We start from the raw sequence: 13,639 nt of genomic DNA, 5'->3' as shown, positions 1-13,639 counted from the left end.
TTTGATAGTGTATGTATTCTTGAAGATAACACAGACTTTCTGTATCAAGTTCCTCATTTTCTTTAAGGCAGAGTCTGGGTGACAGAGTCTTTAACATCCACATATCTACCCCACAGCCTGTTCAAGGAAACCTAGGCCTTTTCTGTCATGCTTCTCATAATTCTACTAGCCCCCCTTCATTATTGGGTTACAAAGCCACTGCTACATTTTTAGGCACCCCACTCCTGGTAACAAAATTTATGTTTCCTGTGGCTGCTATAACAAGTTACTACAAACTTGGTGGCTTAAAAGAATAGAAATTTAGGCCGGGTACGGTGGCTCACACCTGTAATCCCAGCACTTTGGGAGGCCAAGGTGGGCAGATCACGAGGTCAGGAGATCGTGCCCATCCTGGCTAACACAGTGAAACCCCATCTCTACTAAAAATACAAAACAACTAGCTGGGGGTGGTGGCAGGCGCCTGGAGTCCCAGCTACTCGGGAGGCTGAGGCAGGAGAATGGCTGAACCCGGGAGGTAGAGTTTGCAGTGAGCTGAGATCACGCCACTGCACTCCAGCCTGGGTAACAGAGTGAGACTCCGTCTGAAAAAAAAAAAAAAAAAAAACAAATTTAATCTCACAGTTTTCAAGGCCAGAAGTTCAAAGTCAGTTACCATGGGTAAAAATCACAGTGGCAGCAGGGAGGCAATAGGAGAGGAACCTGTTTCTTGCATCTTTTAGCTTTTGGTCACTGCTGGTACTCCTTGGCTTGTGGCTGTATCACTCCAGTCTTCAAGTCCAGCATCACAAGGTAAATAAATTCTCTCTGTATTCCATCTTCACATCGCCTTCTCTGTGTGTGTGAACTTTCCTTCTGCCTCCCTCGTAGGAGGATACATGCAATTGCACTTAGGGCCCACCTGCATAATCCAGGATAGCCCTCCATCTCAAGATCTTTAACTTAATCGCATCTGCAAAGACCCTTTTCTCAAATAAGGCAGATTTACAGGTTCCAGGGAATAGGACCTGATTTAAAGACTGTTGTTTAGCCTGCCACAGATAGAAACTTGATTAGTGATTGCCAAGCGTGCTGTAGGAGAAATGGAGTTTTCATTTGGAGTGATAAAAATGTTGTAAAATTAGGCTGGGCACGATAGCCCACACCTGTAATCCCAAACTTTGGAGACCGAGGCCGGCGGATCACTTGAGGCCAGGAGTTTGAAACCAGCCTGGACAACATGGTGAAATCCTGCCTCTACTAAAAATGCAAAAATCAGTTGGGGATGATGGCGCATACTTGTAGTCCTAGCTACTAGGGAGGGTGAGGCAGGAGAATCACTTGAACCCAGGAAGTGGAGGTTGCAATGAGCTAAGATGGCGCCACTGCACTCCAGCCTCGGTGACAGAGTAAGACTGCCTCAAAAAAAAAAAAAAAAAAAAGAAAATGCTCTAAAATTGATTTTGGTAATACTGCAGAACTCTGAATGTAGTACCAAAAACCATTGAATGGCATGTTTTAAATGGGTGTATTGTATCTCAACCAGCCTATTACATATATTTTTAATGGAATGAGTGAAAATGATGGATAACAGGTCTGTTTTTCCTTCGTGGCCGGGTCAGGGCTGTGTGATTTCCTTGGGTAGGGGGCACTGCTGGGGCTGCCTCATCCCTGCTTGGTTTCTGATGGCATGTCCTGTGGGCTGGGGCCAAGGTCCCACGGGGCTACGGATACCATCATGGAAGCACTCTTTCAGGAATTTGATGGTATTTTAAAATCTATTAGGAAAACTCTGAGACATGAAAGCACAGAGGTGTCATATTCCTCTAACCCGGAGTCAGCAGTTGCTGTGGTTTGGTGACTTTTCCCTTGGCTGTCTCTGTGTCTCTCCTGAAGTGTTGAGGGCACATCCCCCCTCAGGGTTGTATCTCTGCTGAGCGTCTCCACACCGGCTTCTGCTAGGGCCCCACCTGACAATCACATGGAGTCACTATTGTCATCAATGGGAAGGCCTCTTTCAAGTTCCAACGCTTTTTTTTGTAATAGTTGGCTTCTTTGAATCAGGATCCAAACGAGGATCTTTTTTCCCTTCGGGCCCCTCCCAGCCTGGTGAAGGAGCAGCCCAGCTGTCCTGCAGCCCTCCCCATGGGCTCTGATGTCTCCTAAGCTCCTGATTCATCCTGCCTGCCCCCTCCTTCTTATGAACTGGGTGCTAAATTGAAGAGCAGAGAGGATGCCGTGGTCTTTTAGCAAAAATATTTCCGAAGTATTGCCTTAATTTGTATTTCTGGGCATCTTGATATTCCCATAAGACCACAGTTTGGAGGTTTGGAGAGCAACAACAGCCTGACCCTTGTAAAGTTCCTATTATCTTTCCGATGATTTCATCATTTAATTAGGGATTGTAGACTAGTTCTGGCTTTTCTCCCACATTCATTACACAGAGTTTTTTTTTGTCAAGAAAGGTTTTCTTTTGTCAGCCAGGGCTAGATGATTGTTTGAAACCCTGTGTGTTCAGGACCTCCAGGAATGCTGTTTTTCTGATCTTTCCAGTCTAAGGCGTCCCCCCAAGGGCCACAGATGGGTTCTCTTTGAGTGACATTTTGAGCTCAGAGCTGTGTATCTGGGGTGTTCTGGTCCATTGCTGTCATTCATTTTGATGCTTAGATGGTCCCATCCTCATCTAGCAGGAGCTCCTGTGTCTCTTGAGGCCCTCACACAACCTGTTTAGCTTTTCTTAGTCTGCTGGCATTTAGACCCAGATTGGCTGCTCCTCTAGGGAGTGAACCCTGGGGACTTCTGCTGGTAAAGTGGCATTTTGAGCATGCTATTTGGGCACTGCTCTGTTCATTGCTTTGGGCCTTTTAGTGAACAGAACTAAGAAAAAACATGTTTTTGAAATAACAGCAACAACAAAACCCCATAATTTTACACTAGTATTTCTAATTCAAATTTAACCTTACATATAGGGTTTTTACTTCTTTCATTTTAAACATGTGTCTTTTCTGTTACTATGAATATCTTGGTTTCTAATATTATTAGCATACTTGCTTGCTTTACTTTGAAATCGTTTCAGAATAAACAGTTTATATTACCCCTGATAACAAAAGCTAGACTAAAATTTTAAGATTACCTTGAAGTTCTAATTGCCCTTAAAATGTATCCCTTTTATTGAGAACGTTTTGCTTTTTGTTTCATTTTTTTAAAAAGCCTCTCAAAATATTTCTTTTCCCTATATGACTCTGCCACCAACTTAATATTCAGCTCATTTGTTTTAGTTTATTTGAAATGTTTAGGAATTGTACCTTTTTCTTTTGATTTGCTATACTTTTCATTTTAGAAAAATATTTCAGGTTGGCTACAGTGACTCACACCTGTAATCCCAGCACTTTTGGAGGTTGAGGACTGAGCAAAAGACAAGCCTGGCCAACATGGCAAAACCGTGTCTCTACAAAAAATACAAAAAATTGGCCAGTCGCAGTGACTCACGCCTGTAATCCCAGCACTTTGGGAGGCCAAGGCGGGTGGATCAGAAGGTCAGGAGATCGAGACCATCCTGGCTAACTCAGTGAAACCCCGTCTCTACTAAAAAATACAAAAAATTAGCTGGGCATGGTGGCGGGCGCCTGTAGTCCCAGCTGCTTGGGAGGCTGAGGCAGGAGAATAACTTGCACCCGGGAGGCGGAGCTTGCAGTGAGCCGAGATCGTGCCACTGCAGTCCAGCTTGGGCCACAGAGTGAGACTCTGTCTCAAAAAAAAAAAAAAAAAAAATTAGCTGGGCATGGTGGTGCTTGCATGTAGTCCCAGCTGCTCAGGAGACTGAGGTGGGGAGGCTCACTTGAGCCCATGAGGTTGAAACGGCAGTGAGCCGTGATCGCACCACTGCACTGCACTCCAGCCTGGGCGACAGAGTGAGACCCCGTCTCAAAATATATATATATATATTTTAGAGAAATAAAATTTACTGAGTTGCCCCTGAACTCCTGGCGCAAGCAATCCTCCTACTTTACTTTATCCTTCCAAGTAGCTGGGATTACAGGATTGTGCCATTGTGCCTGGCTTTGATTTGCTTTTTTTGTTTGTTTTGAGACAGAGTTTTCACTCTTGTTGCCCAGGCTGGAGTGCAGTGGTGTGATCTAGGCTCCCTGCAACCTCTGCCTCCTGGGTTCAAGCAATTCTCCTGCCTCAGCCTCCCAAGTAGCTGGGATTACAGGCATACGCCACCATGCCTGGCTAATTTTTTTTGTATTTTTAGTAGAGATGGAGTTTCACCTTGTTGGCCAGGCTGGTCTTGAACTCCTGTCCTCAGGTGATCCTCCTATCTTGGCCTCCAAAAGTACTGGGATTACAGGTGTGAGCCACCGTGCCTGACCTGATTTGGCTTTATTTTCTCAATAGTAAAAGATTTATGTGCTTCTGAAGTGAAAACCCATAACACCGTGGGTTTAGAGAGGGCACATTTCCAGCCCAGTTCCTGATACTTGCTGGTTTGTCAGTTTTCTATTTTGGTGTGTCTTTCCATTGTTTCTTATGGCAGATTTAAGCAAATATGTGTATTTGAGTTCCCCAGGTCTTATATAAAAGGTGTATGTCATGCAGTGTATGTGGCATGGAGCGTGTGTTTCTCTCCTTTCTTCTTCCTTGTGTTCACTCCACAATGTGTTGTGAGGCACTTGTGCAAGATTTCCACATGTCAAGCAAATGTGGAAATTCTATGAAGCTTTAACTTTTTGAGTTGGGGTCTTATTCTTGTTGCCCAAGCTGGAGTGCAGTGGAGTGTTCACAGCTCATTGCAGCATTGATCTCTCAGGCTAATGCCTCAGCCTCCCACTCTGGGACCACTGACGTGTGCCACCACACCAGGGTAATGTTTGTTTGTTTGCTTGTTTGTTTGTTTTGTAGAGATGGTGTCTTACTACGTTGCCCAGGCTGGTCTTAAACTCCTGGCCTCAAGGGACCCTCCTGCCTTGACTTTCCAAAATGTTGGAATAATAGATGTGAGCCTCCACGATTGGCCTCTATGGAGCTTTTTAACGTTTCTATTTTCTTATCTGTGAACTGGATGTGTTAGTAGTACCTGCCTCTGGGTGGTTGGGAGAAATCAAGGCGATAATGCGTGTGAATTGTTAACTCCTGTGCCTGGCACCATAAAGTGCCAAGTGCTAGCTGTTACTGTCATGATGTTCATTGTTTATGGTTTGTAATACTCAGCCTCAGGTGCAACTGGACACTTATATTTTGATAGCCAGCAGGGGAGCTGGAGCAGACCGAGTGAAGATAAGGGAGGTTCCTGACTCTTTAGCCCTTTTTTCTGCAGCAGCTCTAGGGGAGTTGGTGTGCTTTGGAGCAGAAAGGGGTGTAATAATCTGTCCATCTGGATGGGGTTGGGGGTGGATGGTGAGGAGCCAAGAGTGAAAGAACCCAACCAGGGGGATCAGAGGCGCAGTTTCAGATCCAGGCCTTTCTCTCCTGGAAAGGAGCTGTTGTGGCTGACCCATTGCGTTCACCCCTGGATGTTCCTAGATAAACCCGTGTTTGGGGGAATGTGGGAAATATCATCGCCCACAAGAAAGCTCCTTGGCTGGCAGTGTGACAGATTCCTGTGCTTGTTTCTCACATCAGGCATCCCCTCCCTCCGCACTCCCCACTAAGCCTCCTCTTGCTGGTCTAGTAGTGGAACTGGAGCATATTGTGGTGGCTGCCCCCTGCTGTGGGTCAGGAGTGGTGCTGGGCTCTGCAGAGTGACGATGCCTGCCCACTGCATTCCAGGTGCTGGCTGGCAGTAAGTCTTGCTCAGCCCTGGTTTTATGCAGAAGGGCTTTGGGGACATGGTCCTGAGCCTTGTTTAAGTGTCTTATGTCTAAGTAGAAGTATCATGTTGCTTTTGAAACTTACTTCCCCTTGTTTTACCATTTATGGATGTGGAGAAAACAAATTCATTTAAAGTATTGCAGACCTAAGAAATAGTCCAGGGCCTTAGGAGCTGTGAGATGTCGACCTGGCTGGCCCCCAGGCCCTTCTCCCCTCATACCTGGCCACCTCACTTCTGTTCCTGAGTGTCCTCAGGTTCCCATACCTCCATTGCCCCCATTCTAATACCACTGTCCTTCAGGGACTGGCTGCCTGTGGGCCCCATTCACATGCACATCAGCTTTCCTGTCAGGAATAATGGGGACAGCCGGAACCTCCTTGGTGCCCCCTTGTTCTGGCCGGGCCTCACTGCTTATCCCAGCTTCTCCTCTCTCCTGGGCCTTTCCTCTTCATGTTGTCCTGTGCTAATTTCCCCGAGCTGAAAAAAAGAAGTAGGGTAGAGTTTGGAAATAGATGTGGGATGATAAAGATTTCAGAAGTGTCTTTATATTTTTACCCTCACCTGAGACCACTTTTCATCATCCTTCCCTCTGCCCTGCCATCTTATGAGTGTAGTGGATGAACTCTAGTGTCACAGTGACTCAGGAGGAAGGTTGGGGGAGCAGGGCAGGGAGCCGGGCCTTTGCCCCTTCCAGGCTTCCCTGCCAGAAGAATGGGCACTTCAGCAGAGGGCAAGGATGCTTCTCTGAAATAAGACTTTACCTCAGACATCCCTATATTGACCACAAGACCAACTCACAGCAGTGATTTCCCTGAAACACCTGCGAGTGAGTGTCCTTGGGGCCAAAGAGAACAATGGGTGGGAGGCAGGCCCTGCCAGGCAATCCCCAGAAACACAGCAGCCTGCACATAGCGGGCCTTGGCAGCCAGCGGCCTTCACCTCACCTGAGAGTGGGCTTCACCCTCTCCCTTGCCCTTGCATAAATGCAGACAAACACAGATTCTCCTGGAAAACACAGCCAGGGGAGTGCCGTCCAGATTTGCAGGAGGTACTGCGTCATCAGTGAAAAGGCAGCAACAGGCTGGGCGGAGAAACAGAAGCCCTTCCGTACACCTAGTGCAAAGACACAGCGGCCCACCCACGGCTGCCTCTGACAGGCCTTGTGCCCTCAGGCCAGTGCCTCATCCCCCCAACCTGCCTGTCCCCTTTGTGACAAAAAGACGGCACTCAAGATGGCTCACAGCTCTCTCAGCTGAGTGCCTTTCCATCAGGGGAGAGGAGTGGCCGTTGGAGGCTCTCTGTCCCCTTCTTGTTTCTTTGTGCCTGTTATTGGCCCGCCTAGCTAAGCACTGACGGCTCCCTTCCGAGAGGCGGATTCCAGAAGAGGCCGAGCATCTGAGTCTGCCTTGCAGAATGGGCTTCGGGCTTCAGCTCGGTGCCAGCAGGCGAGGGGGCGGGAAAGGGAAGTCCGATGACTGCGCTTCTTCATTTGGGATTAAACTGCTTCCTGTTTTTACTTTTAGGACGAATACCTTTCTCTCGTGGCCAGGCTCATTATCCATTTTCGAGACATTCGTAAGTAAGATTTCGCATTTCTGGGTTGTTGAGATCTCTGTGAGAGGCCAGCCCTGACGCTGCCTCAGCAGAGCTTTCTGGGCAGGCCGTGGTGCCTGAGTCAGAAGGTCTGTGTCACCTCACTTCCTTTTGGGAAGTTCTTCACTGTCTTGCATTTGATTCCAGATCCCCCATCCTCCCAGAGCCTTGGCCTCAAAAATGCTGATTCTAGCATCATGGAAATGCTGTCCTCAAAGTGGTCTAAACGAGGTTGCTGTTTCACTGCTCACTTAATCTCCCTTTTCCTAGGGCTGTTGTTTTTACTTCTGGGAAGTTCTGTTTACCCTGGAACAGAAACTCTCTTCCCTAAAAGTTGATTTTATTGACCCATGGAGGCCAGAGACACTTAGGCATATGTTCCCTCCAGACTGGAAGCTTCTGAGGAGGAGCTCCTGAGTCTGCACCCTGGCTCCCTGCTGTGTTGAGGACCCCCATGTTTACCTCACGTTGTGCCTCCTCTGATTCAGAGGGCCCAGTGTGGTTCTATCAACCAGGCAGTGGCCCCAGCTCTGCAGAAGTGAGTTGTCATTGCATCCTAGGGCCAGGGTCTTGGTGCTTGTGTGTGTTACTTGGAAGTATGTGGACACCAAGTGTTCCTGGATGGCCACAGCCTGTGAAGGAAACTGGGGCCAGCAGCTGCTCTGTATTTTCAGCCAACGATGGCTCCTGCCCACTGCCGCTGCGTAACCACCAGAGGCAGGCTTCTCTTGACATAGGCCTGTCCTTGGAGCACGTGTTTGGCGAGTCCTATTGCTATTCCCCTGTGGGTTAGGGACAAGCAGCTGTACCTTCAGTGTCTGTTGTTAGGGCAAAGGGAGACGCTGAGCACCCCAGAGCCTGGTAGGTTTTGCTTCTTTCCATACTAACTTTTCACCAGAATGGCCAGCAAGGTGAACTTCACTTTCTCTGTGGTGCTGGCAAGGCGCCAGGATGTGTAAGAGGAGAAGGAGCAGCCCAGATGATCTGGCCCAGATGAGCTGGCAGACTCCCCATGTTCTGCTTTCAGGAACAGTGGCCGGGCTGGTGCACACAATCCTGTGGGGCTCATGGGGTCATGGGGAGCAGCCAAGCGGGAGGCTCAGGGCCCCATGGCTGCTACAGAAGTTCTCCACTGGGTACTGGGGTCAGCTGGACTGGCTTCCAGCTGGCCATGGACAGCCTCCGTTTCCTCATCTAGGTAACAGAGGCACTGCCTCACCAGAGCAGACTGCAAAGGGAGGCAGTGTCAAGTCTCAGCACCACTCCAGCCCTGCCGTGGGTTCCTGCAGTGTTCTTGTTACTTGTTTTCTCAGGGCTGAGCTGACACTCTGGACCTGGAAAAAAGGAAAGCCAGAGTAGGCCCAGAGTCCCCAACCTCAGAGTGCTTCAGCCTTGGGGGCAGCTCCCTAAGGCCCCAAGTTGACCCTGGAGCTACTCTGCACCCTCTGCTCCCAGGTCCCTTGTGGGGTCAGCGCTGCCAAGAGTGGAAACACTTCCCCTGGTAGCGGGGAGTACTAGGAGCTCCGTGGGGATTGAGGCTTGGGCAAATACCTAGAGAACTGACCTACCCATGGAAATATGTGGTTATATAAAACTTTGTTTACTTTGGCTTTTTTTGTTTGTGTTTTCATATAGATAACAAGAAATCTCAAGCTTCCGTCAGTGGTAAGAGTTTTCCCTTTTGAGTTAAAGTTTCTCCCAACTTTGGATTTGAGGTGACAAGAATGACATAGTGCATGCCTCATGTGCCTGGGTTAACCTGTCACTAGAGGAGAATGCTTGCGCAGAGAGCTGTGGAGGGAGGAGGCTGACCAGCTGTGCCCCGACCTCTCCAGCCTTCGTCTTCCTGAAGACTGTGAAGTCACATGATCCTCCCCATCCCGTTTCATACAAATGCTACCTTTGCCCGCAAAAAGATAAACACTCACAAAGCTATTAAGACATTATCCAAAAGTGTTGAGCTCTCTGATAGAGAATTATTATGCTGTTTTCAGTGTAATAATATGTAGTAGCATTTCTGAGAAAATGCTGTGAATTCACTTTTTTAAGTTACAAAGTTTCTTTGTAAATTTAGAAATCTGCCTGGGTGCTGTGGCTCATGCCTGTAATCCCAACAGTTTGGGAGGCTGAGGCAGGCAGATCACTTGAGGTCAGGAGTTTGAGACCAGCCTGGCCAACATGGTAAAACTCCGTCTCTACTAAAAATACAAAAATTAGACGGGTGTGGTGGCACACATTGTAGTCCCAACTACTCGGGAGGCTGAGGCATGAGAATCGCTTGAACCTGGGAGGCGGAGGTTGTAGTGAGCTGAGACTGCACCACTGCGCTCCAACCTGGGTGACAGAGTGAGACTCCATCTCAAAAAAAAAAAAAAGTTTAGAAATCCATATTTTTAAATTTCAGGGTTTATCACATAAGGGGAATTCTGGCAACTCAGCCTTGGTCTCTGCTGACTAAGCTGTGAGGGAAGGGGTTTAACAGATCCAGTCTGGCCAACTGCATTCTGCCATTGGGAAGGGAGTGCACTAGCCTCACAGGCTGCACGCCACTGTCTGCCCTGCCCTAGGCAGTAGAGCTGTACATGCCAGCTGTCTCTGCCTGTGTGGGTCTCACCTCTCAGCCAGGACAGGGATTCTTGGCCAGCTGGGCTGAGCAGCAGCAAGGGCATGTGGCCAGAACATCTGGGCCCCTTGGCATTGGAGCATGGGGTCCTGGGCACCACCCAGTTGTGTGACATGGTGGTCCTGCCAGGCCATATCTGTCTGTGGGTAGCTGTTTGCTATTAAGTCCACACTGTTGTGACAATGGCATCCTTGTCCTTTGTTGTGGCATTGCTCACTGAACTGCTGACCTGGTGGGCTTGGCATATTTCTCCTCAGTGCTCTGTGGAGCCCTCCTCTGCACCCCTCAGCTGTTCTGGCATGGTGGCCCTGCACACAGGGGCCCAGGCTGAGTTGGACTGTGCAACAGTAGGAGTGGAGCTGTGTGTGCCTGTGGACTTGTGCCCTCCCTGGGAGAGCATCCCCTGGCCACTGTGTTTCTGCTTGCTCAGAAGGGCCCATCGTGCTTTGTGTGCTCACCAAGCAGGAGGGCTGGATAGCCAGGAGAGGTGGGGGTAGCCACCTGCCCTGAAGGCCTCAGCCCATCTTTAGTGCACCTGCAGACATCAGAGAGGTCATTTGTCCCTTAACATTAGGACCCTGGACCAGGCCAGGCTAGAGGTATGGGTGGTGCAATGACCAACATATCTGGCGTCCTACCCACTCATATTTGGGAGTCTCCAGGAGCCTACTCTCTTACTGCTTGGGGCTGTGAGGGGATTGAGCCTGTAGGTAGGGGAGATCTGTGCTCTGTGAGCCTCACGCCATTTGAGCCATGGTCAGTCCATTAGGCCCTTTCCTGAGAAGCTCTGCCCTTGTGTTCCCACAGATCCTATGAATGCACTCCAGAGCCTGACTGGCGGACCCGCCGCGGGAGCCGCCGGAATTGGCATGCCTCCTCGGGGCCCGGGACAGTCTCTGGGCGGGATGGGTAGCCTTGGTGCCATGGGACAGCCAATGTCCCTCTCAGGGCAGCCGCCTCCTGGGACCTCGGGGATGGCCCCTCACAGCATGGCTGTCGTGTCTACGGCAACTCCACAGAGTGAGTACCACGCTTCCTGGAGGATTTGCCACTTTCCTTGCAAACGACAACACATTTTATTCCTGTGCTTATGATGGTATCAAGAAAAGCATGGAAAAGCTCCAAATCGCTTTTTTTTTTTTTTTTTAATCTTTGTTGTATGTGGAGAGAAAAGGCTTCCAATCTTCTTTGAGCTCCCAGAAGGGTTAAGTGATCCTGGGCCCTCCTCCTCGCCCTGGGCAGGAGGGTGGGGATGACCGGAGACTCCAGCCAAAGGTTTGTGTTTTGTGGCTGAGATAGATACAGTGTGTTTCAGGGGGTTCTCAGCCACAAGGCAGGGCTGAGTGCCAGCACTCACAACTCCACTGTCTGCCCGAGCTCTGGGCACCATCTCTTCTAGTGGTGCCCTTGCCGCTTGGTCACCCTGGGTGTGGCTTGCAGCCATATTATCTTCTGGCTTCCTTTCTGTGAAGGAGACTCTATGTCCTCTCCACACGGCTGCCCTGGTGGGGAACTGGGCTGTGATCAGGTGTTACAGGTGAACCAAAGCTGCTCTCAAGGGGAGGCAAAGAACCTCCCTCTTCTTTCCAGGACTGTCTTTTGAGATGGGGTCTCGCTCTGTGGGCCACGCTGGAATGCAGTGGCACAATCACGGCTCACTGCAGCCTTGACATCCTGGGCTCAGGTGACCCTCACACCGCAGCCTCCCGAGTAGCTGGGACTGCAGGCTCACAGCACCGCGCCCAGCTAATATTTTGTATTTTGTGTAGAGATGGGACTTTACCATGTTGCCCCGGCTTATCTTGAACTCCTGGGCTCAAGTGATCGCCTGCCTTGGCCTCCCAAAGTGTTGGGATTACAAGCGTGAACCACCGCGCCCACCCTCAGGACCTATGTTGATGTATCTTTGAGTCCCATCAACATTTCTTGGAGTATGCTGTGCCCACTGCAAAGTGCTTTAGTGTTTTTTTCCCTTTCATATAACTTTTTGTTTTTAAGATAGTTTAGGAGTCACAGGAAGTTGTGGAATAGCACAGAGAGTTCCCACATGCCCTCTACCCAGCTCTCCCCAATAACAATATCTTACATAGAACATGGTCAAAACCAAGAAATTAATGTTGAGGCAGTGTAATCACCTCAGTTAGAGACTTAACTTGGACTTCTTTTTTTTTTTTTTTTTTTTTGAGACAGTTTCACTCTTGTTGCCCAGGCTGGAGTGTAGTGGCGTGATCTCAGCTCACTGCAACTTCTGCCTCCTGGGTTTAAGCAATTCTCTTGCCTCAACCTCCTGACTATCTGGGACTACCGGTGCCTGCCACCATGCCCAGCTAATTTTGTATTTTTAGTAGAGATGGGGTTTCACCATGTTGGCCAGGCTGGTCTCAAACTGCTGACCTCAAGTGATCCTCCCTTCTGAGCCTCCCAAAGTGCTGGGATTACAGGCGTGAGCCATCACGCCCAGCCAACTTCATCAGGTTTTTACACTCATTCTTGGGCTGCATATATATGTATATGTAAGTCTGTGAGATTTTACCACATGTCAAATCAAGTAGCCGTCACCACAATTGGCATGCAGAGCTGTTCCATTACCACCAACCAGCTCTCTTGTGTTATCTTTCAGAGATCACACCTTCCCTCCAGCCCTAAGCCCTGACAATTGCTGACCTGTTGTGTGTCTCTGTAGTTCTGTCCTTTTGTGAATGTTGTATAAATGGAATCATACCATATGTGACTTTTTGAGATTGGCTTTTTAAATTCAGTCTGAGATCTTTGAGATCCACCCAGGTTTTATCAGTAGTTCATTCCTTTTCATCACTAAGTAATATTCCACAGAACGGATTTTCCATAGTTTATTCATTCACCCATGAAGGACATTGGGTTGTTTCCTGCCTTTGGCTACTATTATGCAAACAAAGCTGCTGTGGATATCTGTGTACAGGCTTCAGTGCTTCAGTGTATTTTTATCACACATCCCTCATGATAACCCTATGAAGAGGGCAGCATCACCCCCTCTGGTTTGTCCAGCTGCTAATGAGAACTGGAGTCACACCCCAGGCCAAGAGCCGGGATCAAAGGTGCTGCCTGACGCGGTCCTCACGCTCCTACCCCATCCTGTGTCGGGTTTCCTATTCTTTGAGGCCATAGGCATCCTCATTTCTACCCACTCCTGCTCTGGAGTCTTCCTCCATCCCGAGCCACCTTCCCTTGTCATACCTTAATTCTCCTCTTACTTCCTGTTGTCTAATTCTCAGTACATGCTGGTTTCCTCGTCCTAGAACCATCTGCCTGGTTCTTCGTTCCAAGCTCTCATCACCTCACTCTTCTTAGCACATCAGATACGTACACCAGCTGGGTTTAGGGAGGACCCACAGAAGTACCCGCTCAAGTTCCTTTTCATTTTGTACTCTTGTGTACTGGGTGCATTTTTTTTTATCATGAGCTTATATTTGATCATAAATTGTTTTTAAATGTATTTGAGTTTACAATGCTCACATGAGTTGCCTTGTCATCCCACTCCAGAGACTTTGTCTTAAACCAGTTTTGTCAGAAGTTCAGTGGTGAAGCTTGATATCCTGCTCATGCCCTCCCCAGTCTGACCTTGGCCCACATCCTGTTTTTAGCTTCCAAGGGGCCTG

General features: G+C 48.9%; 1 protein-coding gene across 5 annotated transcripts in view; it reads left to right on the top strand.

The window, feature by feature from the left end:
• Nucleotides 1–13,639, top strand: part of MED15 (mediator complex subunit 15) — an 86,873-nt gene that overhangs the window by 42,956 nt on the left and 30,278 nt on the right. For 3 of the 5 annotated variants that reach the window (XM_033232852.1, XM_033232853.1, XM_033232854.1), the window contains 3 exons: nucleotides 7,312–7,363; nucleotides 9,017–9,046; nucleotides 10,812–11,024. In XM_033232852.1, the coding sequence (XP_033088743.1) occupies nucleotides 7,312–7,363; nucleotides 9,017–9,046; nucleotides 10,812–11,024 (295 nt within the window). The remainder of the gene's footprint in view (nucleotides 1–7,311; nucleotides 7,364–9,016; nucleotides 9,047–10,811; nucleotides 11,025–13,639) is intronic. The other 2 variants (XM_033232855.1, XM_033232856.1) reach the window with 1 other exon arrangement.

This window comes from Trachypithecus francoisi, unplaced genomic scaffold (genome assembly GCF_009764315.1).
Source record: "Trachypithecus francoisi isolate TF-2019V2 unplaced genomic scaffold, Tfra_2.0 Lachesis_group14, whole genome shotgun sequence".
NCBI lineage: Eukaryota > Metazoa > Chordata > Mammalia > Primates > Cercopithecidae > Trachypithecus > Trachypithecus francoisi.
The sequence above is the reverse complement of the archived record's forward strand: the minus strand, read 5'-3'. Positions and strand labels throughout refer to the sequence as shown.